At 40.5% G+C, this 26,360-nt stretch overlaps 1 protein-coding gene across 1 annotated transcript in view; it reads right to left on the bottom strand.

Annotated features, from left to right (window-relative positions):
- Positions 1-23,279, bottom strand: part of TRUB1 (TruB pseudouridine synthase family member 1) — a 28,856-nt gene extending 5,577 nt beyond the window's left edge. Inside the window, 4 exon segments of the mRNA XM_074831349.1 lie at positions 4,596-4,677; positions 17,718-17,773; positions 21,313-21,405; positions 23,106-23,279. Coding sequence (XP_074687450.1) covers positions 4,596-4,677; positions 17,718-17,773; positions 21,313-21,405; positions 23,106-23,250 — 376 coding nt within the window. The 5' untranslated portion in view covers positions 23,251-23,279.
- Positions 23,280-26,360: the final 3,081 nt, after the last annotated feature.

The following is a 26,360-nucleotide window of genomic DNA, read 5'->3' as shown; positions in this document are numbered from 1 at the left end:
GGTACCACACTTGACAAAGCACACTTTGCAGCCTCAAGCTGTCTCTAGGCCCCAGCAGCTGTCTCAAGAAGTGTCATTAACAGCAAGGTTGAGAGAGACCAACGTACATCAGAATACAGGGTAGGAACAACAAAATCAATTGTATAGTAAGTCTGGATCTTCTGAAGAGCTTCTTACATGGTTATTTGAATATTCTTTTTGTATTACGCTAGTTTAGCAACATCACAACAAAACTACATGGTGGGAAGTTAGTATGACCCAGCTCTATGCCGGTGATCCCATCAGCCTTCTTGTGAACCCCAGGTTGCTTCATGCCAGAACTTAGTATTTAAGATCTAAGCATAAGTGTCACTTGGGGTTCTCTTTCAGTTTTCACCCCATGAACTGAATTTGTGGCTAGGGCATTTAAAGAGACACCTGCGTTCAGTTCCTGCTCTGATTTCATATTCCTCTGATTGAGAGGTTACATCTAGCCTCTGAAGAAATCACTTATGTCACAGGCAATCTCTATCTCTGGAAAAAAAAAAAAATTCCCCATGTAACGAATGACCTATTAAGCCATTAACAAACAAAGTTGTGTGGTGTGTTAGCAAAGTAAATATTTACAGATGAGTTTGCTAAGATCTAGAATAAAACATTATTTGTCTTCTGCGATACATCATGGCACAAACTGGCTAGTATTACATTCTGAAAACCTAAAAACACATGCTTTTTTTTTTTTTCCCCCAGCATGCACTGTCTTTGTGTTAATGGACTATAGTGGATTCTTGCCCTTTCCTAGAGTAACACACAAGCTGTGGAGCTTTCACTCAGCTCTGTCATAAAGAAATGCCCTATTAATCTGGTCCCAAACGAAGTCTCACTATGTGTAAACTGTGTATTTGTCGCAGGCATCAGACTGGACTCACGGCTCTGCAGCGCACACAGCCCACACTGGGAACTAGCTCCTTCACTACTTTTCAGCTCCCCCAGTCATTACACCCACAGCATCGTTGCAGGGGAATGCAGTCCTGCTGCCTGGGAGAACCATCTCCTTTTAGGCCCTAAACCCACGTTTCCCTCATCTGACCATGCGCTTGGGTTTAGTAGATTAACAGTTTGCCTGATCAGCAAGTTTAGGGAAGCATTTGGACTCAGCCCTCCATCAAGCATGAAATATGAACACACACATAAAGGTTAATTAGCATCAACAGTCCCAGAACTTTCTCTCCCCATTTGAATTCCTTTCTCTGCTCCCTCAGAGTAAAGGGTTGAGAGATGTTTCTGCAGGACACATCTGTCACAGATCCAAACTGTCCTTCGTACCCAGAGTTAGCCTACTCCTCCCAATATCCTCATTGCAAATACCAAATATCCTCATCTGTTACATTGCAGAGCACAAGTTTTTGGTAGAAGCTGGACTTAAACTGCAGCTCTTTGCCCCTTCAGGGAAGGGTATGGCAGCTGCCACCCTGTTTTACAATGATTTCAGTGAGAAATGTCGAGGTTTGGCCCATGGGACAACTGCATCCAGTCCCCAGGAGTAACAACAGCCTTAGCTTAGAACAAAATGATTGTACCTGCTCTCTGAGTGCACTGTTCAGAATACATTCAATTCAACGCTGTTTTCTAAATTTCTTCCTAAGCTCTTAGACCAACAGTGGGGTTATGGAATCTCTGCACAGGCCTTCAGTGGACCACTCCTTACAATTCTATTAGCATCCCAAAGCACCCAAAATTTCAGTTCTCCAATGCTTCTAAAAACACTGAAAATGAGCCTATTAGCTCCCAACATAAAAATTTGTGCTTCTGAACACTGGTGACTGTTGATCCATTTTCCTGCTATAATCATAAAGGAAGTTAATTGAAGTTACCAAATCAGAAGGTGCCAATTGTGCCACAACATCAAGAAGCCTCCACTGAAGGGTGATACTGCCCTGTGCTTGTTAACAAACTACACCAAAACAGAACACAAGAATTATCCATGACAGTCCAACAGAACTATAGCAGATGACCTCGACTCAATCTAGCCCAGCACAAATTATTTGCAAACAGAGAAGCAGAATGCTGAAAGGACTACTTTTTTCAAATTATTTAGGTAGCTCTAGTAAACATATTTCAGCATAATCAGCAGAGACCTGCAGAAAATCCCCATAGATTTTGTTCTCCATGTCTGGGTACAGTCTGTAGGCAGCTGGGAAGAAGTGGGTTTCAGAATGTACATTCCTGTGCATAGTTACAAACATTTAAAAAAAGGGCTACAAACATTAATATGCTAAAGAAAGCATTAGAGGAATACTAAGTGCTACTTGCTTCCAAAGTCAGCATCTGATAGCCTGGGAGCAGTATGAAACCATAACCTAATTTCATGTGCAAACGCAAACTCACTGTCTGATAAGAAACAAGTAAAAACCTGTGAGAAGTTCAGGAGGGGTTAAACCCAAGGAGCTCTCTTCAGTACATCCTTTCATTGTGACTAACTGTAATACACAACAGTTTGCTTTCTAAACTGTTGTCTAGGGACACTTTGAGGACTAAAATGTAACACTTTCTTATAGTTAATATAACAGGCAACTTTCTGCAGGCACTTTCCTTGTGTGGTCCAGTGGAGTCATTCAAGAAGTGTGTTATATATATCCTGCAAGCTGTTTTAGTGCCCGTTCTCTGCACTAAGGTCCAATTCTGGATGCCACTGGCACTGCAGGATTTATACTCCCTAGCAGATGCTCTGCTTCTCCTAGGATCCTTGTAGTGTCAAAGGAAAGCTGAAATTCAGCTCAAATATCTGGTTTGTCTGTTCCTGGAGTACCTATTAGGGTTAGGGATCAGGGATGGTGGGCCACCCAGAGAATCATGCAGAAAACCAAGCTGCTTTGGAGAAGACACTGGAAAAGATGAGAAATATCTACTTTATTGGAAGAGGAGGAAGGAAGGAAATAAAAAATATGTAGGTAGCATGGGAAAAAGGAGTATCCATGTTCTCTCTTTCTTCTTTCTGAAGAATTCAAATCTGATTGATTTGCACCAACATGGAAAGCAACTTGAGACCAATTTCACGAGCTTTTCTCTCAGCCATCAGCTCCAACAAAAGGATACTCTGTCCAGCACCCAAAATTGCACTGCCCTGGCAATGCCAACACTGCTCTTCATGAGACCACATGATGAACCGGATCATGAAACTGATCTCCATTTAAAAAGATAAGCAACTCAAAAAAAGGGGGTATTTTTAACCCAAATCAGTTCCCCAAGCGCACAGTCTAACAGAAAGCTAAACCACCATAACAGAGGAGGTGGTGCAGAGGTGGGAACTACTATAACAAGAGCTGCCAGTGAAAGAAACAACACTCTCAATTCTGTCTGAAGTAAACAATACAAAATAAAGCAGCAAAATTAGTGGTTCAAGAAACAGATTTTTTTTTTTATATTAATTGTCCATGGGAGTTGCATCTACTTAAAATTATATTTCACAGTTTATATGTATCTACATTGAATACTACTCAGTGCAGCAGAACCACAACATTCCACTTTCTGAGAGGATCACATAAAAACCAAGAAAGTGTTCTCACCAACCATCATGAAGTGTTGGCAACTCTAACACCACATGGATGCTCAGTCCTTCAGAAGCTGAGACTTAGAATTTGATCCTGAAGCAAAAGCAAATGATCCAACATCTCTGAATAGCATTACCTAGGTAAATAACTATTTAGAATGATCCATCATCAAGTTAATGTGGACAAGAAACTCACACTTGCCTGCCTCGTGCAAAAAGAAAAACTGCAAAAGAAAGGACACTGGGGGTGAGAGGTGGAATTCAGGCTACTTTTTTCATCACGCTATTAAAAAAAAGATCATTTACTTCATGTACCTATTACCAAGTACCACAAACAGTGTGGGACCTGTAGAGCTGCAAAGCAACCAGTTACCTATTGGGTTATTTTTTTTTTTTTTTCCCCAGGTTGTGAAAGAACTAATGGCAAATGCATTTGGTGTGTCCCTGGTTAGCTCTACACTGTTTCCTACATTGTAGAACGTCCACTCCAACAAAGCCACAGCCAGGATTAGTTCTAAAGCCTTAAACTCTAGTTCATTTATTAAAGTTGCTAGGACACAGACTGTAAGCAAGAGCAAGAATTGGTAGGTGAACATACGTAGAAAGCAGTTTATGCCAGCCTCATTTTTGTCGAGCAGTTTGCAGTTAAAGGGGCATACTAGAGGAAAGATTTAAGTGCTTTATTCCTCCACCAGCCTTGAAGGGTGTTACTAGATGAGCACTCATGGGACTATACGCTGAAAGGAAAATTTTACTGGACACAGCACATCATTTGTCAGCCTGTCAAAGATTTAAAATGACACAGTCCTGCCCAATTCTATTTTCTCCCTCCTAATCTAATGCCTGGTTTGTTTTTTCCCAACAGAAATGAACACTTGCACTGGACATAATTGCATGAAGCTGGTCTGAATTATACGAGCACTGAAGTTGAAGATGAAATAATCTTAGTATGATTTCACATTTAAACTTAATTTCACAGAGTCCCAAATATCTCTTCCGCTTTTCTATGATAGAGACCATTTATGCCTTCAAATCACATCAAGTATATAGACACGTTTATGCTTACCATAAGGTTTTTCTTCAGTTACTCTTCCTGTAGCATCTAATGTATCAGTAGCTTTGCCCAGTACTCCAATGGCAGTGTATTTCTGGGAAGGAGAAAGAGAGATTAGTGAGTCAGGTCTTCAAGGTTGTTTCTTGGTTTGTGTTTTGGGGTTTTTTTTGTGTGGTTTTTTGGGTTTGGGTGGGGTTTTTTTTGTAATAAAGATTGCAACTACCAAGTACTTCAAATCAGACAGCAATACTATCCAAATAGTCAATCCAGCAACTTTGGGTAAGCAAAAGTAAAGATGAAAAGACATGGAACTAAACAAAAAGTAAATCCTGCATTACATGTGCCTATGATTTCAGTTTTAGAAACCCCAGGAAGAAGCAACATGGAATCTAATTTTTACTATAATTACATCAATACCATAAAGAAAATAATATGGTGGTAAAATCAAAGTCTCTGTGGGGTGTCACGTTACTGTTGAAGCAAGGCACATAGAGTGCCTTTCACACAAAATTTTTCTGTTCCTTCACAATTTAAAAAAAAAAAAAAAAAGACGACACAAATACCTTTACTTGTGAAAGCAAAACACCCACTTCCAAGGCAAAGCATTACAACAGTTGAAATGCAGTGATATGCAATAGCCTAAAGTTGGAGTTTTGAATATCTAGAACCTGGTAACGACCTTGTGACCAGCACAGGGAGTGCAAGACCACTGCATGACATCTCTGCTCATCATGGGTTCTCCAAATATTTCTGGTTTAGGGTTTTTCAGGGTTCTTCTCTAATGAATTCTTCAGTCTATGTGTTTGAGGCTTGCAAGAAGAAATTAACCTGTTCCCAGGCCAGTAGCTCTTGTCCTTACTGCATTTCACCTGATGTCCTTCTTTTCCACATTCACCCGATGTCCTTCTTTTCCACATTTTAACCCGATGTACTGCCAGGCTGTGGGCTTATGGCAGAATCTGCTGAAGCTGACAAAAAGCTTCCATGAACCAGCTGCCCCATGTCTTTTCACAAGGCTGCCAACACATGAAGATTCACTCTGTAACATGAGTTTGGGTCAAGTTTGGAGATACCTTCAGGTATTTAAATCTGTGGTTTGACCCACTGCCTATCCCATTCCATTACATTTCCCCCAGCCCTATGTTAAGTCCAGGGGTCTTCAAAGTATACATGGCCTGGGAGAGAAAAGTCAAGGTGTTCCACATGCCTCATTTCCAATAAGGTTTCAATGAACTTAGTCCCAACTGAGCTAATACAAATTTGAACCAAGCTGTAAAAGAATTTATCTTCTAGAAGCTGCTTGACCAAATTCTACTGGAACACATCCAACAGGCATAAGCACTAATATTTTACCCTTTGATGCAATGCCTCTTTTTTCATGTACTTGAGAAGTATAAACAACCTAAAGTCATAATAGTGTAGGTGTACAAACCACACCTACAAAATGGGACTAAGACATGCCTCAATTTTGTTCCATGTGTCAACATGACACTTCAATGTATTTCTTCAAGCAACTGCCACAAAATGGAAGCAGCAGGAATAGTCAGACAAAAGGCAGTAGAGTGCAGGTTTTAATATAAAAATAACTGTATACTTTGCTTACCACATTAAGGCTACTTTTTTCCTTAAATACTGCAGATGTCTGAATCCCCTGATAACTCTGCAAAATTAGGCATTTTAAAATCAAATTCTTGACGTTTACATACTTTTGGAATGCATGGAAAAGAAATGAAAGGAAGAATGGATGAAGGCTGGTCCACAACAAATATTTAAATAATCTTTAAAGTCTATTATCTGCTTTTAGGACCATAAAATTGCCTGCTTTCCGAGACATTTAATGATCTAATTCTTAACATTAATAGCACAGCTAGAAAGAGACACTACTCAGCAATTATTTTATGTGAGCAGATCTTCATAATTCTAGCATGATGAATGATCTTAGTAGTTCAGAAAAACTCTAAATCTGAAAGTTTGAAGCCTCACACGCCATCTTCAGATGTTTCCAAATCAAAGTACCGATGCTACTTCAGTTTGAATTACTTTCTTCCTCTTAATTCTGGTTTTGGCTATCTTGCTTTAGGCTGTCTGTTAAAATAACATGTTATGTTTGACCTACCAGCAATAGAGAGATAACATCACCTGTTTATATGTAAACACAAACTATATGAACAATACAACCCAAATCTCAACACTCGACTTACCCTTTAATTTCTGCAGACAGGGCAAAAAGGCATCCAGTTTGTAAAAAGAACATCCTTAAAAATTAGTCACAAACCTCCATTCCTTACAGGAGCCTTTAAAGAGTCACAAAAGACTCAAACCAGCAATGCAGTAATCCACAAAGAAGGCTGTAACAGGTCAGGAAATTAAGAATTACAGTTGGTTTATGATCAGGCTCTGGAGTGCCCTTGGGTATCCACAATTATATATCATAATTCTTACTAGCCACTTAATAGGGTTTACTTCCCCTTTGTTAGCGTGCAGGACCTGGAGCTTGTAGCAGATGACATGAGAGTCCAGACATAATCTATTGTTCCTCTTATTTTGTGTCAGAATTCAGCATTAACTCTCTTTAGACTCAAACTCACGCTGCCCTCAGAAGCACCCAATGGATTCTGAGTCATTTAATAAGTCTTTGGTGACCTTTTCTCACCTGTGTTGGCAATCATTTATTTCTTCCAGTTTTATAAAATACATCTAGGGGCATTCTTCCTGTACTCTCAAATTACGAATCACTGCAGGAACACAGACAGCAACTGCTCACAACCACACTGCCTTCAACCCACTCAACCTGAAACAAAAAAAGCAAGGTAGTAGGTGTTGCAGGCAGTGGAAAAGACTAGCAAGTGCAGACCATGACAGGAAAACGTCCCTATACTGGCAGCTCGTCAGAGAACACTCTGCCAATCAATAACCCCTACATCCTTGCCCCCTACTCATCTCAAGAGACCAGGACCCAAACCATTTAAAGATTAAAAGCAGCACCTCAGCTTTCCTATGGGATTCCACAACATGCAAGAGTAGCGCATTAAAAGCTAAGATGAGGCATTTCCAGTCACAGTTTGCAAGCATTGCAGCATCATGCATTAATTCCAACTTCTAATGGTGGTCTCCATGGTCCCAAAGCAGAGTATCACAATTGTACAACAGTACAACCACCCTGAGGGCATGCAGGCCTTCCCCAAACTATCGTGCATTAGGGAATGGCTACATCTCTCAGACATCTAGAAAACCATCTTCTTGACGTTATGGAAACTGAAACAAAAGGCAGCAAAGTGTTCAGAAGTCCTCAAGTATGAGCAACTCCTTCATTCATACTAACGAGGAGACATCTTTAGGAAGATACTTTACAGTGACAAACCAACCACTCTGCTAATGATAATGCAAAAACCCTGTCACACAGACTGGGGATGTGGTGGATGCAACCTCAACAAGTCCAGAAAGACAGTGAAGTGCTTTGGCAGTCATACATTTGCTACCATACCCACAACTAGAAAGGAACATGCCAGAAGAGCCAGGACTGGAGAAAAAACAGGATTCAGGAACCCTTAAAAAACAAATTACAAACCCTCTAGTAAATTTGACAGATCTTGGGAAGAGGAATTTTGTTTTAGAGTCACAACCACAGGGCACAGTCAAAATTCTCACAAATAATAAACCACACAATGTTTACAATAATGTTTTAGGAAGAGAATAGCTATCACTTGTCTTTTTTATTTCATATCCAATTTCAGATAAGTCCTTATACTAACATGGAAAGGGAAAGTATATCCATAAAAGAGAGAGAAAAAGGCAAGACTTCATCAGTATACATATTTAACTGTGAAAGGAGGAAGAAGAGGAGAAGGAGGAAGAATCCCCTCCTGTTTGAGGGGCTGTACAGCCAGCATAGCTATTAGCTGCACAACCCAACCAGAGGGGTTCCAGGAGGCTGAAGCCCCTGGGCTGACTGCCAGGCATGTCTGCCCCACTTATCAGTGCAAATGCCAGACAGACCATGGAATGGAGCTTCTCAGTTTTAACTGTTAATATATCAAAGTTTTATTTGGAAAGAAGCCAGAGACTTGAAATCTTAAATTATAATATGTTTTTAAAAAGCTTTTTCAAACATGGAGAAGCAACACTTTGGAAGAGCTAGACAGAAAGACAAGTAATTATGAAATAAGGTCACTAGTAGCTGTCAGAAAGATTTTAAGATGGCTCCCACTGCAAGAATTTCCCAGGCAAGCAAGCTCTCTGGAAGAGGCAGTTCGTAAGAGTTCATCCAAGGATGACCCATTTTCTAATCACAGCAGCAACTGAACACAGAAGTGTAAAAGGAAAATAAAGGCTACAGTCCCCTGTGCAAGAGACTGCAAGTGGGGAAACAGAAGCCATATTCGATAGAAACAGAAAGACAGTCTATGAAAACTGATGTCTGAATGTGGCTGACAAGGTTGAGGGAACATAAAACAAACAAATGAAAGCCAAAAAGCAAGCGCTCCAGAGAACCTGAAGGAAATCAGAGTGAGCATGCAGCAGGCAAGCACTGATCAGAATTAGTGCTCCTGTGTCTAACCCATGCTTGGTGTGAGCACTTACATGTTTGTAGATTTAGGCCGAGATAGTGAAGAGGCCTTAAACTCTCAGTTTTACAGTGACATTCAGTTTGTGTGTAATGATTTCTAAAGTGAAACTAAGGTGCTCTGGATTTAATATTTACATAACTTATATTTGTTGTTTGTATAACACTAGCAGCTACCAATGGTTTCAGTATGCTAATCATCCACCAAACCAGAGGAGTACATGAGGTAGACAAATAAGCTGGAAAAAACCCGAGGGTTGCTGTAGTTTCAATTGTTTTCCAAAACAAAGCACTCTCACTAAGCAGATTCCAATATATTAAAAGCACAGAGCCCTAATCTTTTAAAAGCAGGTTGCACAGAGGCAAAATAAAGACTGCAGGATGAGGGAGGCGTTCCATATTTTACAATAGAGCAAATTCAAAATTATCCAACACCAAACATGTCCTCTTAATATACACAAACATTACAACTTCTCTTCTCTACCATTCTTTTTTTTTCTCCTAAAAGAAAAAGCTGACTTTGTGCTAAGCCTGCACTAAATTTTATTTACTGCTAGATGCTGTAATTGTACTGTCATTGCTGAAGAACTATCCGATCTTTACTCTTGGACTAACAGGATTTTCTGACCTCTTATGTCAGCTTATTTAAAAAGTTCAAACGTATGGAGTGACTAGATTTTCAATGTGAAGGACTAGAACCACCTGTAGCAGAGGAATCCACAGAAGATACTTTACCTGGAGTTCAGAGAAGCTTTAGGGTGGTAGCTAAAAACCGTAGCAAGTTTAAATTTTGGTGTTAGAGGGAGGCAGGAGGTAGGCAGGAGGGGGAACAATCCCAGCAGGAACACTAGGTCACCTGAGATAGCACCATGGCCACACATCACTTATAAACACAACACAGGCTCACAGAATCCAAGAGGGGATACAGTGCAAAAGTGGCTGCTTGTAACCCCCAGTCTTTATGCAAACCTTTCTGACACTTGCTCTCTGTGGAAATCTATCACGCTCACCAAAATGCCTCAGGCTGGCTCCTAAATTTAATCTTCAGCTTCAATACCTGTTCTTTTCCTGTTTCCTCATTATGTCTTCTAGCACCTACGCTACAGATTACACAAAATAAACAAAGACAACCTTCCACTTCTGAGAAACAGAGTTTTAAGAAAATTCATAAGTCTCTGCCCAGAAATACAAGACAGTCTTTCCAGAGGGGTAAGAAGACTTCATAGGTACACACAAATTCACGGATAAAACTGAATGCATGAAAGCCTTTAGGTGAATTCAAAGACACTGTTAAGGCTAAGATGCAGTAAATTTGAAAAGGCGCACTGCCTTACTTAAGAGCATCTCCAAATTACTAGAAAGGAACACTACAGAAAACAATGCAGAATGGCTAGTTTAAATCTGTTAACATCTTTTTTTTTTTCCTGTTTTTATTAAGAAAGAGAAAAAAGCCTTGCCATATTGCAGACTTGATTTTTTTTAATGAGTGCAAGCAAGAACTGTACATGTAGCACAGACATATACACAATTACAGAAAAGTCAAGAGGAAAGAAGGTGACATTGACCTCGTGAATGGAAGAACAGAAAAATCACACTTGAGCATGCTCTTAAAATATTCTGCATTTTTGGAGGAAAGAGCTTCTACAGCACAATAGGTGCAGTCTCCTCAAGATTTTCAACAGTTTAAAAAAAGTGTGAATATTAATAGAGCATGAAGCTGAGCTATTAATAGATTAGACCTCCAGGGTGAGCATAAAAGAGACTCGAGCAAAATACAGCACGTTAAGCCAGCTTACTAATGGTATCACTGAAGCAAAGTGTATATCTACACTCCTTAACAGCTTCTTCTACAACTTTGTTTTAGGGATACTGGGCAGCGCAGGAAAGCGCAGACATTCAAATCAGCCTCTTCTCTTCTTATGATTTGTTACCAAAAAAAGCAGGTTAAAAAATGTATCATATATTTTGCAGTAACAGGTAATTAAAGATGCAGACAGTGTCTAACATGTAAGGAGCACATTTAACACTTTAGCCCTTCCCAATTCATGCATCCTCCACTGTGCAGGCTTAACATTCTCTCAGAGCATCTTGTTTTGTAGAGACACCACTTCAAGTTTTGATAACACCTTCTACACATTCTCAAAACACATCAAAACCAACATCATTCATGCATTTTCCCAGTCTTTCTTTTATATAAGTATTCTCCATGTGACAAAATAAGGAAGACGAACACACTTTCATAAACTGACATTGATCTCTAATTAATTTCTTGAGGCATTCAGGGAACAAGAAATTTGTTGTCAGTAACGTAAAATAATACATGCAGAATACAAACCAATGCTAAGTTTGCATAAGCAACGATAGGTCTCTGAACCAACCTCCTCTGCTCTGGAAAGAGGTCGTGGAATTACAACAGAAAGTTCTGGTTCTGTGAATACTTTCTCAGGTGAGAGTAGTGGTTAAAAAAAAGCAAACTATTATAGCAGTAGTTGGATATAGCTGTTACAGACTACAAACATAAGTAGGACAAGTTTTATTAATAGACATAACATCTTTGCGCTGTATTGTGCAAACATACAAAGAAGTATTCCTTGAATGTTTGCACAATATTGTAACAAATACCATGTAACAGAAATGTCAAGACTTCTCTGTCCTATACCTATATTTCCAGAATGTAATATACTACTTCTAACGCACAAAATGATAACTAAATGGGTGAAATTAAGCAACCACTACATGTCAGAAAGAATTCACCTAGCCAGTCTACAATGGCTGAAACACATCCATCTGCCCGTGGGTTATCATCTCTCATAAAACAATCACTCCATCTCTGATCTGCCAGTCCTCTTCCTCAAGGGAAACCTATAAAACACCTTTCAAAACAAGCCAGGGAACTAAAATTCATAACTCCACTGGGTTCAGAAAAAAAAAACACAGGCTCAACAGAGATATTGGATTTATGGCATGCTATAACGTTACCTCACACTAACACCTTCACATGCCACAATGTATAATCTACCAGGCTCCCTCTTTCCCCTAGGAGATAACCTTATCATCTCTTTCCTTCTTCTCCTACCTCCCTTGTATGGAAACAATAATTTCTTTGGGCTTGAACAGAGGCAAAGTAATGACATTTTGTGTAGCTACAATCCATTTTGCTTAAATGAGCAGGTCACATACTGCACTGCTTTTTTGTTACCTCTCCCATCTCAATACAAATAGAAACTCAGTCAGACCCTTGGTTATTGTGGATGGGATACTATAAACAAAGAGGTGTGAGAATGTAAAAGGGCATGAACCACAGAGTGAAAAATGAGAAGGTGTTGAAGATGAAAAATTTCCTAGGGAAAGAGCTAAAGAGCAAACAAGCCACTTTTACTTGGATTCCTCCAAGACAAATATAGAGTGGGATATGATAGTGTTACAGTTCGGAAGCAAAAGCCCAACTAAAACCACAGATGAACACAAGCAAGAAGGGATCTGAAGAATCAAGCAAGCAACAGTCCTCTTCACATTGTGACTGGAAGCTTGGCTGATAGGTTATGAATAAAACCTTGCTACCCCACATGTGAGATAAATTGTTTTCTTACTCTATTTTATTAAAGCAGGTAATAAAATACAGCCCATCTGCCTGGAACAGTTTTGGGGTCTCACCCATCCAGAATTGTTGGTATACCACACTCACAAGCATTAACTTCTTTTTCTTTCAGAAACTGTCTAAAAGATACCTACCTCACTAAACTCTAAACAAATCTGAAACACACTTAAAGTCCATGGCTTATATTTTAGATCTGAGAAAGGGCTTGCATATCTGAATGACTAGTTTTCCGTACTATACCAATTAGTCTAATAAAAAGTATTACCACTACCCACAAATCTTGCCCTTCCAAGAGAATGTTAAAAATATCAGAATATGAAAAAGAAAACAGAACACATCACTATGCACTGTATGTATAAGTAGCTTTGGCTTATACCAGCTCCAAAAGAAAGCAAGATGAAGCAAAGAGCTCAGCTGGTGATTCTGTAGAGAAATTTTTAAGATTAAAAGTAAAAGCACACACACCACCAAGAGGATCCTTCAAAAGGAAAGTCAACTCAATTTCCCTGCTCTCATAACTCAAATATATGAACTGGAGAAAAAACTTGTTTTGAAATACATTAAAAAAAAAAAAAACCACACTGCAAGGCTCTTTAAAAAAGAAAATTAGGATTTCCAAAGAAATAGCGCTTCCACCATCAAGGTGTGCATGTTAATGTGCAAACAGTCAAACACTGGCAGAAGAGAGGTCTCAGAGATGCCGAGTTCTTATAAGCCTCCTGAAAACAGACAGGTAGAGGAAATAAATCTCTTACAGCTTCCACTAAGAAAAAGACTCCAGAAGGAGCCCTGCTGTATTACTGGATACCAAAGAGTCCACATGGGGCTTTGGTGTCTAACGAGCTGTAAACAAACGAAGTCACAAGAAAAGGCTTCATTAGTTCTGCTCCTCATAGAACTACTAGATGTGCTTTTTAATGCATTACTAATTCATTGAACTCATTGCCAAAACATGGAAGCTAAGGACTTAATTAAAAAAAATGAATTCATGGAGAAAGCTAGCAACCTTTATGTTTAAGAAGTTAAGGGATACAAATTAAAGCCTAATTTTTAGGACAGTAAAATAATCTCAGGAGGTAAAGAAACAACCTTCTTTATGGACACTTTGTCCCACAACATCTGGTACCAATGCTCTAGAGAAAAAATTTTGCAATATACAAACTCTAATCCTGGAATGGTGATGCAAGAAGTAACTTACAGGTATCTCAGAAATTCTCTTATGTGATTTGAACCAATTCCTGCTCAAGCAAGCCCTCTCTCATAGGATACAAGTGTGACTGGCACGTTTTGAGACCTGATCACTGAACTAGCACTCATTTTCCATCCAGGATTTGTAAGAACTCAAATTTTAACAATTATAATAAACTGAAGTTGTCACATATCAGGTCACTGATGTATCTTCATTCCGCCCATAATTTTTTTTTTTTTTTTATAGTGTTTCATTCTGGAGAAGCCATGACTTCTGAGATTAAATTTTCTATTTTAAGTAGCCCCTGACCAAGCTCATGCAAAGTACTCAGGCAATTCCCCTCGCGTCACTGAGCACTTGGGGTTTCAGACTGTATGTGGACCATGACAAGAAGTTGCATGCTCAGATAAAGCCAGTATGTCCATGCTTTCTGCTCATTGAGAGGCAGTGATTTCAAGCAGTTTGATGGATGGCCAAGTTCTGGCTTCATTCACACTCATATGACTAACTCTCTTAGGGTGAAGCCAGATGTTATCTCCCTGAAAATATACGCAAATTAAGCACAGAACTGAAGTCTGAAAATTTCAATTATCCTGTTTTATCCCACCTAAAAATAAAGGCTGTATGTGTTAGAAGACATCTCCTCCCAATGGAAAGTATTAGAATAATGAAGAATTTCATTGCTTATTGCTCTTACTGTTTTTCTTCTCTGATGAGTCCCTGATCATTTCCCTCATTGCTTCTATGTAACAGCACATTCTGGTAGATGAGATGTTTTAAAACAACAGGATTACCGCTTTGGAAACTCTGCTGCTAGCTAGCATTTTCTAACTCATTTCCCTCACAAAACAATCACTTCTACATTGTGTTTGAGACAGACTAGTCACCCATCAGACTGAGTCGTTCTGAAACAATTTACCATAATAAAAATTGGTCCACTCTCATCATATTCATTTTTACTGGTGAAGCAGGAAGTATTTTCTCATTCTACTATATCTATTTTGCAAACACAATAAAACAATTTCTCTCAAAATAATGCAGTGCAAAATGTCCAAGCAAGACTAAGTCCAAGTACAAGTTCCAGAACGCAAGAAGGTAAAGTGATTCTCTTATGGAACATGTATTAAATGCTTAGTATTTAAATTCCAGACCCAAGTGGATTCAGCTTCTCCCCCCCACTTGGAACATTCGAAACTAAATAAAGCTAACAAACAACATCTAAGCCAGCTTGCACATATTTTTATTTCTGGATAAATTCTCCAATGAGAAATCTGGAACACTAAGTAGGTATTGCCCTTGGCTGCACATTTCTATTTGTTTTGTGTTAATTCATAAGGAGGCCAAACCAATGGAGAACTAGATTTACACTGAAAGAGTAACACTCCTTGTATAATGTGTATGAGTTGCAAATCGAGTGATAATGTTCAGAGCTGCCACACAGAGTCAGGAAAGTTTCACACAACGTTTGGGAAAAAATCAGAAATAGTCCAATCTCTGGCAGAGCCACCATATGGAGTTTACTGCAATAACATACGTTTTGGCCACTCAGCACAGCTCTGTTGCCAACAATGATAGACTGAACTACTTCTTTACAAGACACATTCCTATAACCAAACAGTAAATCCTAACCAGAGAGGCTCAGACAGTTCATCTGAATCTTTACAGTAACAAAAGGAACAAAAGAAAAATATCAACAAACGCTTTAGCATCCACAATGGTAAGGAAAAAAAGGTTAAATAAACTCATAGCACATGGCATGGGATGCAAAAAGATACTCAAACCTATTTAGACAGTCATGGATTTATCTGTATCAGATCTCTCACTGCATTGTCAGTGAGGTCAAAAAAACAAATAGGCAAGTATCTGTGGGAGATCCTTCAACTTCTTTAAGCCTCTCAAATTATTGCGTGCCTCATTTATTGAAGTATAAATAGAAAACATGACAGCAGAGATAAGACAAGCTGCAAATGAAGGCTCGTGACCGCCACGCCAGCTGGCACAGCTGTTAGCTACCTCACACTCTCCACCACATCAGAACACACAAACAGCTGCAGTGGAAGAGCTGATGTACTGTAAGGATGTCCCTTTGCTCACCTCATCGAATCAAGTGCCCGCAGCCTACACCAATCTAAGGCCAGGTGAGAGCTGCTGGATCTTGCTGGGGTAGGTTAGTGGACTGCCCCCACTGCTCATTTCTCCTGTGTTCCCCTCCCTTGCCCCTATAAGCCTTCTTGAGCTATCTGGGGATGATGTTTGGCTAGGTAACACTCTTACTGGCTACAGGACTTCACAGCAGAGTCGCCAAGCAACTTGCACATACTCTCTTCTGCCAAAAAGGTTGAAACTACATCCTCCATCACAGCTGTTTCCACTGTGAGCATCAGCTTAAGAGATACTTCAATTGCTTTACCTGTTTTTAAATCAACAATTTTCACATATTTAGCTATGATGACTTAACGTAGCTGAAGTATCTCAATGACTTTTTTCAATGTAAAGTTCTTTGAAAGGAGATGTCAGGTGGTAACTGCTTACACTTCCACTGTAAATCCAGCTCCAGCTGCTTACTGTATGTTTCAAAACACAGATGCCTCTGAAATCTGGTCCTATAAACCAAACGCAAACCCATTATGGTCAGTGAAGAGATGGACACTGACTACAGTAAGTTTTGCATCAAACTCTACAGCTACATCCTTTTATCCTGCTTGTATTCTCTTCTGTCAAATTATTTGCCTTTGAGTTGAACTGAAGATTGGCAATCAAATTCTACCTCAAGCTATCAGTTCAGCACCTGTAAAGGGCTTAAGTGTTCAGAACAGAAGACAACGGGAAAAATAGCAGAATAAAATGCATTAGAAAGGCTATCAATTTGCTAAGCCCACTATTGACTTTCCCTGAGTATAAGATGAAATCTGGAAGGCTTAATTGATTTCTGCATCTGTCACTCTTACCTACACTTCTCATTTAAAAATAATGGCTAAAACCACAGGATTTTACTTGCAAAGAAGGAATCAACACTGGCAGGTTATTCTTGGGAGTACGTGCACTTGTTTGTGTATGTAACACCTACAATCAGGAGTGCACTCACCAAAGGCATAGTACAACTGATCAAAAGCAGCAATGTCCAAGACTGCTATCTGTGCAGGCTGCAGTCTGGATGATCTCATGCAGCCACAGGACTTTTACCTTTGGTTTCTTACATGTGCCTATCCATGCGTTTGTAGAGCACCTCTACAGGAGTTGCACTCTGGAATGACAGCTACTATCACAAATGCAAAACACTCAATTCCAAAAGGTGCCTCTGAAGGCCTTATGGTATTTAAGAAGAAAGAAGAGAAACAAAGACCATCTGTTACTGCAAGCTAAATAACAATTTTGTTATCTACACATAAGGAAAATGACCAAAAGCTGAACCATCATACACAATTACATCCCAGAAACATCACTTACAGTGCCATCTTCATTACAGATTTTCTCACACACACACCCTTTTTTTTTTTTGTTGAAAACACTAAATAGTATAGAAATCTTCCTCAAAAATAGGAATTTGATCTTTATCAACATTTTGTAGAAAAACCAAGACAAACAAAGTTTTTTAAATTATCATTCTGGATGTAGGTCTTCATATCAAATTTCTGACTAAATACAAAAAGGAGGTGTAGTACACATTTAAACTAAATATGCAGGATGGTTGAGATATTTGTATGTTGATGCAGCTCTTCATTGGAAGAAAAAAAGAAAACAAACAAAAAACACCACTAATACAAGTCATTTAGCATTCCTTACCTTAGAACCTGCCAACATAGTTCTCAGCATTTTTGTTCCTTTTCCAATGCCAACCACTGCAAAGACAGGAGAAATGCCACTTCAAAACCAGCTCTGCAGTTCCCTTATTCAACACTATTCACTACTAAATTTTATGCTAGTCAGAAATACAGCCTTTCATGCTCTGTTAGTGTATAAAGAGAGTCAATGCTTATGAGAAAGTATCTCTGATGTTCAAACAAGACAGGACTAGTGAAAAAAGTCTAAAGCAGAAGATAAATATGCTTCACCCATTGTTAAAATGCTTTAATTCAACCCTAGATTTATTTATCTTTTAATCACCAAAGAAATGGATTGCGCTATTAATACCATCTCTGGTTTGATGAAGGCTATGGCTCACTAATAATGAATCTAGCCTTCACTGTAACTAAATAGCCCTTTTAAAGGTTGATAGTGACCAGGAGTAATACAGCCAAGATAGTGTAATTAAACTGTTTATCAGGCTTACAGCAAGAAAGTAAAATAATCAAAAGGTCCAATTGCCTCCATCAAAAGTCTTTTATAATCAAACCTTCCTACTGTTGGGTATGCAGAGACTACCGTCTTTTAAATCTTAAACCAGTATTCTGCAAAACAGCAGTAAGTCAGCTTCTCATAAAAGAAGGAGGCAGAAAAAGAACTCTATTTCACATTTTACTTTAAAGCTTTTTACAACAAAGTACTTTCCTTGAATATGCTTTCCTATTATTTTCTCCACATACGGCAATCCAAAGAAATAATGAAAACTTTAGAAGGAAATTAGTTTTGTGTACAACTCATGGAACAGGTAATAGCTTATGTCCTTGATTTTAATAAAACTACAAGTTAAGGGAGCTTGCAGGAAATCAGCTTTGTGTTAACCAGGAGCTAGTACCAAAAGCATCAAACCAACAATGATTTTTTTTTATTTGTGCTTTAATGCTCCTCAGTCTTTACACTCTGGAACTCCTTAGATTACTTCTTATTCTCGATTACTTCTCCTCTTGTTCCTGAGGATTTTTAGTCACACGTACCCTTGTGCTTGTGCTTTTGTGTACCTTCAGTTCAGCCTGCTCCTGTCATATTTGCCAGATAGGAAAGAGCTGCAAAAAGGCTGAGAAGAGGAGATAAGCACACAGATAAAACTTTATAACCAAGCACTTTTCTTGCAATGTGATGACATCACTGACACTTCAACATCACTGCTGAGCTGAAATTTGCTGAAGAATGTCAAGAGATTCAATAGAATAATTTTAAAGAGACATTGAATGCTTTTGTGAACAAGACACTAACAATTTTCCTCATTAATCATCAGCTTCTGTAGTGTGTCTGTTACTGAAATGCGACATCAATTAAACTTGCCAGACTACACAAGGTTAACAGAATTTTTAACATAACAAGGTTTATCTGAATTTTTAATTTTTATACTTTTTCACCTTTTCTTCTATGGAAGCATAATTAATAACTGCTATATAGAAACAAGCCAAATATTTACAATTGCTATTGTAGAGCAAGAAACACTAAACTGGAACCACAGCCCTAAACTGATATTAAAAGAGGATATTCACTAAGACTTGACCTACATTACTTGCTCCTTGTATCCAAAATATGAGACCTAACATTAAGAAGTAGAAGTTGAGTCCTAGCTCCTACCACCTTCCAAATGCAATGGAAGCCATGGATGGGGACAGATAAAAGATCTTCCCTCTCAGACAGCAGTTGTTCCAGACTCCTACCAGTGTAGGGCCATCACATGCCACCTGGCCTTTAAGTTGCCTTTCACTCATATGCCATAGATCACTGACCTCTGTTTCCAAGGTCCTTTCTCATCTACATTTGCTGCCAGTAGGAAAAGAAATATAAAAGTAAACTTTCTGATGAAAAGCACCGCCCACTTATTTGCAGTACACTGGGCACACTAAGCAAGATTCTGTATCAACTAATTCCCATGAACAAAGTTATAGATAAGCAGTACATAAAATTTGGGAAACAGCAGTATAGATCAGGAAAGGTTAGAGGTTTCAGAAAATAAATATTTCTATTATGTTACTGTCCATGAGGAAACAAAGCTTTCCGCCCCACCACCCTACCCCAAAAAGCAGCACTCATTTTCTGAATAACTTACTTCTGTTGTGTCTTCCCCTCTCTCCTCATTATCTTACCCAAACCCACAAGAAATCTGGGCACATTTCCTTTCCCACTCCTCTCCAGTTTTGTCCTTTCCAATCTACCGACCACTGATTTTTCTCTGTGTGTTTTGTATGGCGGTGGAATGAAAGGCCCTGTGCCTTTTTTTAATTGATCCATAGCACATTAAGGTGATGCACTTCTCTGTCTTTAGCAAGCACATCAAGCCCAAGTACTTTTTGTCATGCCACAGGAGCAGGCTTTGGAGACCACTGGATATCAAGAACAGCAGGAGAAGCAATTAAGAACCACAAGTGATTTTTCTTTTCTTATGGATCAATGCTGTTGACTTCCCACAATGAGCAGTAGCATGCTCAAAGGGAACATCTGTGTAAAAGGAAAATGTCCGTTTCACCAACACACAGCAGTCTCCAGCGAGCGGCCACACAGTACAGGAAATTGGAACAAAACGAGCTACTGCTTACTTCTAGCCCAAGAATGTTCCATTTTGCAATGTTCGCAGGTGACAGACAATTACCAGCCTATAGGCCTCTACTAGCCAGTCTCAGCAAAAACCATCCCCCTGAAGCAAAGCTCTTCCTGAGAGAAGTCATTACATCAAAACCCAGTGGATTTACTTTCAGTGTATACTCATAGTTGTACCTGTTGATTTTCAATCTCAAAACAGTATTGCTGTTATATCTTCTAGCCAAGTGGAGCTACATGGCTATGAGTTAAGCAAGCTCTAGTTTGCATGCTACTTATCAAGTGAACTGTTGGTGACAACATACGATATGGGAATAATCCAGCCCAAGGGGCACACCCACAGCTGAGTTTTCAACACCAGTAATTGATGCACCCTGTTTCTTGATAAAACAAAGGAATTTCATAAATGGATTGCTATCAAATTTAAAAGACAAAATCTCTCTGATGACTCTTCTTTATGAAGCAAGACAGGACAGGAAGCAAGAACTGTTTCTGTGCTGAGCCTCAAAAAAAGGAGCAGATGAATTGCTCTTACACATCTTTTATTTGGCGAATATTACAACCCAAAAGGCTCTCTCAAAATCCCAGAAAAGCATTAGTTTAAGAACAAATACTTTAGGAAATTATGACTACAAATCCCCAGCTTAAGTAAAAAAGCCATCAATTTCTGAGGTAATTTAGAATTCATTACACAAGAGTCTGTATTTTCATGTAATAACCCACAAGTTATTTCAGGAGTTTGCGGGGTGGGGGGAAGGGGAAGCGGGAAATATAGCCTTCTGTTAAGAAACACATTATAAGCATGTAAAAGTATATGCAGAGGAAATTTAACCCAGACCACTCTTCCACAGTAATCTCTCCTTCCCACAAAACCACAAAGCCTGCCATGAGTATCCCAAATTGTACCTCCACCTCTGATTTCATGCAGGAATGAAAATGTTTCCTAAAATCATCTTTTGATGACTATATTCGTATTTTTCATTACCCAGAACTCCTGCCGCTGCACTGTCCAAAGTTCCACCATGTCCAATTTTCAAAACCTGATTTCTTTTGTTCCCATTTGTTTGCACACCAGCTTCTGCAAATAAAAATTGAAAGGAAGTATGATAGAATAACCTTAGAACACAGGAAAAATAGCACATATTTCCAGCCTGCTAAATGAGATAAAAATCAAATATTTAAACTATGAATTAGTAGTGCAGAAACTGCTGCACTGAATAAGACCAATGATTCATCTAGATCTACTCCCAACCTCAAACAATTCACAAGCTATTTTCACTTTAATTCTAATCAAGTCTTACATACTGTTATAAACAGTTGTTCAGAAAATATTACTAGAAAACCTGGCGGACAGCTCACCTGTAAAGTTTCATTAACAAAGCATGCAAGAACTAGCAACAGAGTTCCCAAAATCATCTATTACACACAAATTTTATGCTACATAATCTGAGCAACTCTTGTTGTATTTACTTCCATGTAATGGGTCATGTTTATTCACATGCATGAAGACCTATGGAAACTCTGCAATGAACTGAACTTGCTCACTGCTGCTTTCAAGCTGTCAGAGCATCTCAACCCACCATACTTCCTATGCAGCTGATGACTCCGGGAATTTTGCAGAGTCCAATCCCCTTATTTATTAGTATTAAATACAACAAACGCTCTAAGCTCCTTTACCTATTTTATTATCTCTCCATTATGCCTTTCACATCAGGGAATCTGACATGATCCGGCTAAATCTCTTCCATACAAAGCTGAAGTCCTTGCCTACACTTTAGTTCACTATAGAGTAAATCAGCCTGAATAAGCACTCACCAGTCTAGAAGTATGTTCTCACTTCATCAGCAAGTGCCCAAAAGCCCAGATAAGATGATCAAGTCCCCATATCCATTATAAAGAGTCTCTAGGCCACACTCCCTCACATTTTTGCTATGATCACACTCTTTTCTTCTAGTATCTGACACCCAGACTTCCCTATATTCAGAAAAAGCAGTTTCTGCAGACTGTGCCCAGGACTTTCAAACTCCTTGAAACACTGTGGTTTTCACTCATTTGGTGATTTTTTTTTTTCTTTTTTAATGGCAATAGGGAGCAGGACTGCAGCAGAACGTCCTGCCAGAGCTGCGCTACAGAGATGCTGCTGACACCCACTCTGGCAGATGGGTTCACACTGTGATCCCCTGCATTGTGCATTGCAGGACTGGAGCTTTCTGCCGGGGCAAATCTCACCCCCACTGAAAACGAAGGCCCACATCATGCTGTACCTTAGGCGAGAACAGATGCCTGCCCCAAAAAGGCAAGTGGTGACTATGGCCTTAAAGCTCACCGTGCAGCGTGACCAACACGCTGAGTCTTGCGGGGACCCAGCAGCTCCACGTAGCGAGCCAGAACGTACCCAGGAATGGCTCCACTCCCCACTCTGGGCCATGCCATGGCTGTGAACTACCACAAAAACAAAATCAAAACCCAGTTCTCCTTTAGTTGAATGTTGAGAAAGAGGGTGCAGAGCCTCGACAGGAGTTCTGGCATCCTAACGAACACACGCGCTACCGCATGGCACCCATCCCACAGCCATGCCACTGGGCATCCCTGGCCAAAGCGCTCGAAGACTACATGCGTGTTCGCTGCAATTGCCCGGGGACCGCGGGCAGGGCCTACGAGCACCTCCCTGTCACCATTTCCTCGCTTTCCCACCAAAACCCAGTCTGGGCCCGCCAGGCCCAACTCGGGGAGTCTGTGCCTCACCCTTCATCCCCCGCCCGCAGCCCGGCCGCCTACCTGCCAGCAGCCTCTCCTTCAGGAGGTTGAGCACGCCGGCCGAGGTGGGCCCCTTGGGCTTGTAGACGGCGAACAGCCCGCTCAGAGAAAAGAGCTTGTCGGCCGACTTGCCCAGCACGACGCCGCCCGCCTCCCTGGCAGCCATGCTCCCGGCAGGCCCCGCCGGGCCGGGCCGGGCCGCCCGCCCTCCGCCCCGCCCGGGGGCCGATGGGAAATGTAGTCCGCCCGCCATGGCGGGAAGGCCGTGGGGGGAGGCCGTGAGGGGAGGCCGCCCGGCGGCAAACCGGGCACCCCTCAACGCGGCACGGCCGTCAGCGGCATGGCCGCGTCGGAGGGACGGGCGGGGCGATGGGTGTCGGGCGTGGGACCCCCCCCTGCTGGGAGTCCCTCAGGCCAAACGAGGTGGCTTTAGGTAGCCCCACCTGAGACAGGGGCTTACTGCAGGTTGCTGGGGGGAAGTTGGCTGACCGGTGCATGTCCCCTCACCCATCACAACGTCAGTCGTTGTACCTTTGTTGCTCAGCTTGAGAGAATTAGATTCTGCTGACTAGCTGCTGCTTCCATTAATCTTCCTGCCTTCATATGTGTCCTATCAGAGTACTGGGAAAGCAGGCTTCTCTGGGAGGATCTCTCGCCTCCGAACAGCAGCACAGCGTGTGGGTTGTCCTCTTCAGGCCTCATTTGCACAGACTCATTTCTCTGACAACGCTCCCAAGGCATTTAAGCAAAGCACCGAGAGCTTGCATGTTTCATTCATGCATTTCATTTATTCATTTGTAAGAGCCTGCAGATGAAACCATGAAGGGACGCTGTTACAGGGAAATAAATACATTAGCTAAGGGCTGTGCATGTTCCCAGTCCTTCCCAGAGCTTGAGAGAGGCAAATCTTCCTGCTGAAGGCAATGGCTGTTTCTGTACAGAGCAGGATCAAGGTCCCTGTGTGGTTTTTCAGGCTGTACCAGAGCCGTGCCTGCTCACACCTTCCACAGCAGCTGCGCGGGGCCCAGAACTTCCAGCTGCAGGCTGCCACCACTGCGTCCATGAGATGGGTCATGGCTTCCTGCCACCAGCACTGCTGTCCAGCCTCCCCTGCACACTTCTTGGGTGTATTATTAATCAGGCACCTTATTTGCTTAGATCTCGTCTACATAGTTGTAATCTGGCTGTGGAAATACTTGCTGTTACCATAAACTGCAAGGGTGGATTCCCTGGTGAGTGGTACAGGTGGCTGTCTTTGCAGGACATGAAAGCGAGGTGTTAGAGTCCTTCTCCTGGAGATAAAATGGCAAAGCCACACTTGAGTAAAAGGTCAGTGGGAAAATTGCTGCTGATTTACATGGAGCTAAAATTTAAGGAGATTTGTGGAAGACATGTTGTAAACCATGATGGAGTTTTTGTTGCAGACATGCTTTAGTCAGGCTAAATGTTTGAAAACTATTCTTGCCGATTCCCTGCTAAAAAGGGCTTAAACACAGATTGCTCTGTAAGTGGGCTCAAGCAAAACTATTTAAACATGATTACTAAGAAACGGTGTTAGTAAGCTTCTGAGCAAAGAGATTGCAGCCCAAGGACTGAAATGCAAACCTGTCACACCATCATGGCCAGCAGTATCATTGGGTCAGCAGACTGCTCTGAAAACATCGCAAAGGATCAGAGGGAGATTATGCAGAAATGAGAGCTCCGCTTTTGGCATAAAGACATCCTTAAAGCGAAGAGCACCTCAGCTTTCCAATATTGCAGCAGCAGACAGGGCCTGTGGAAAAAATCCCTGTGCTGCTTTCTCGGGACCGACCTAAGCAGAGAATTGTCTGAAATTATGTGATTACCCTGACACAGGCATAGAGCATGAGCTGAAGGTCAGTGTCTCACCCCCCAGCACTGTTTCCACAAATCACAAAAACCATTTTTTCTTCTTTTTTTCTCTTTTTTTTTTTGAGGACAGGTTTTCAGGTGTCTGAAAAAACTACCACCTACTCTCATTTTTAGTATTGAGCAGGAAGTTCTTGTAGGTCTTCCAAGCTTCTGCATCAGCAATTAAAACACAACACTTTGTTATTGCAGCAGATGGAGTCTTTGAAGGCTTAGAAAAAGGAGGTTTGCTTTGACTTTAGCGGGCATTTGATAATGGCCCAAAATAAGAATTGTGAAAAACTATTAATGACTGTCAGTATTTTAGTTAGCTGGAAGTATATGTGTACATAAATCACACATGGCTCTCTTCATGGGGCAAGGTTATTCAGCATTCAAAATGGTGGGAACAATGCACCAAACTGTTCATCTCAAGGGCTTTATTTCAGATTTGCCTCATGTTGCTTGTGATTAAAAGTCATTACCATCTGCTCAGTAGCCTATTTGAAATGAGATGTTTATCTCCCAACAATTCCTAGCCAAGCCAGGATCCACAACAACCAAAAGAATGATTAGAGTTACTGACTTTATTTGCAACCTTAATAAAGGGGCTCAGTAAACAGCTGAAAGGATGATGTTGCTTTATGCATGGAACATGACAGGTCTAGTAGAGGCAGGCCAAATCCTCCACTCAGGTCACTGGAATTGCACAAAGTAATGTCTCGAGGACCTGGTGTAATTATGCTTTATAGAGAAGAGATAATGGGTAGTAGCTGTTGTACGTGCAAACATCAGATGAGTGCTGTTGCAGAAGAGGAGAAATCCGTTACTTGCTTGTGCAGAACAGAGATGCAAAATTTCCTTCTACCTTCTCCAGATTCTTTGTGTGCTTTCAGACTGGCTTTTTCTGAGGTAATGCTCACAGACCACAATGCAGAAGAAAATGATGCTGCATTACAGCTTTTAAGGTAGATTCAGTAGCAACAGGCCATTTCTGTATTTGTGTTCACTTTATGATTCCAGTTTTATTGTCTGTACCCAAATCAGAGCAAATAATTGCAAGGGAGTCAATCACAGCTCATGTTCTTCCTGTAAAAACAAAGAGTTGCAGCTGTTTGGAAGTTTAGGTTCTAGACATGTAAGCTGCCCCCTTGTCAGCTAGTGGAATTTTGTCTGTAACAGGAACTATCAAAGCCTGAAATACATAGAATTATTTTTGTCTAACTGTTCCATCTGTTTGGATAATAAGGTATGGATAAATAACTCTTCATTTTATTAGTTCATTTGGTCCCATTCAGATGGGCACAAAGCACATAATTCATCGTGTTTGAGTGGTTCTTCTGAACAAAAGTAGGTTCTTCAGTATCTTGTTGAACTGCAGCAATTTTGAAAAAATAATGTCTATTT

Source organism: Strix aluco, chromosome 7 (genome assembly GCF_031877795.1).
Source record: "Strix aluco isolate bStrAlu1 chromosome 7, bStrAlu1.hap1, whole genome shotgun sequence".
Taxonomy (NCBI): Eukaryota; Metazoa; Chordata; class Aves; order Strigiformes; family Strigidae; genus Strix; species Strix aluco.
This window is presented reverse-complemented; position numbering and strand designations above follow the sequence as displayed.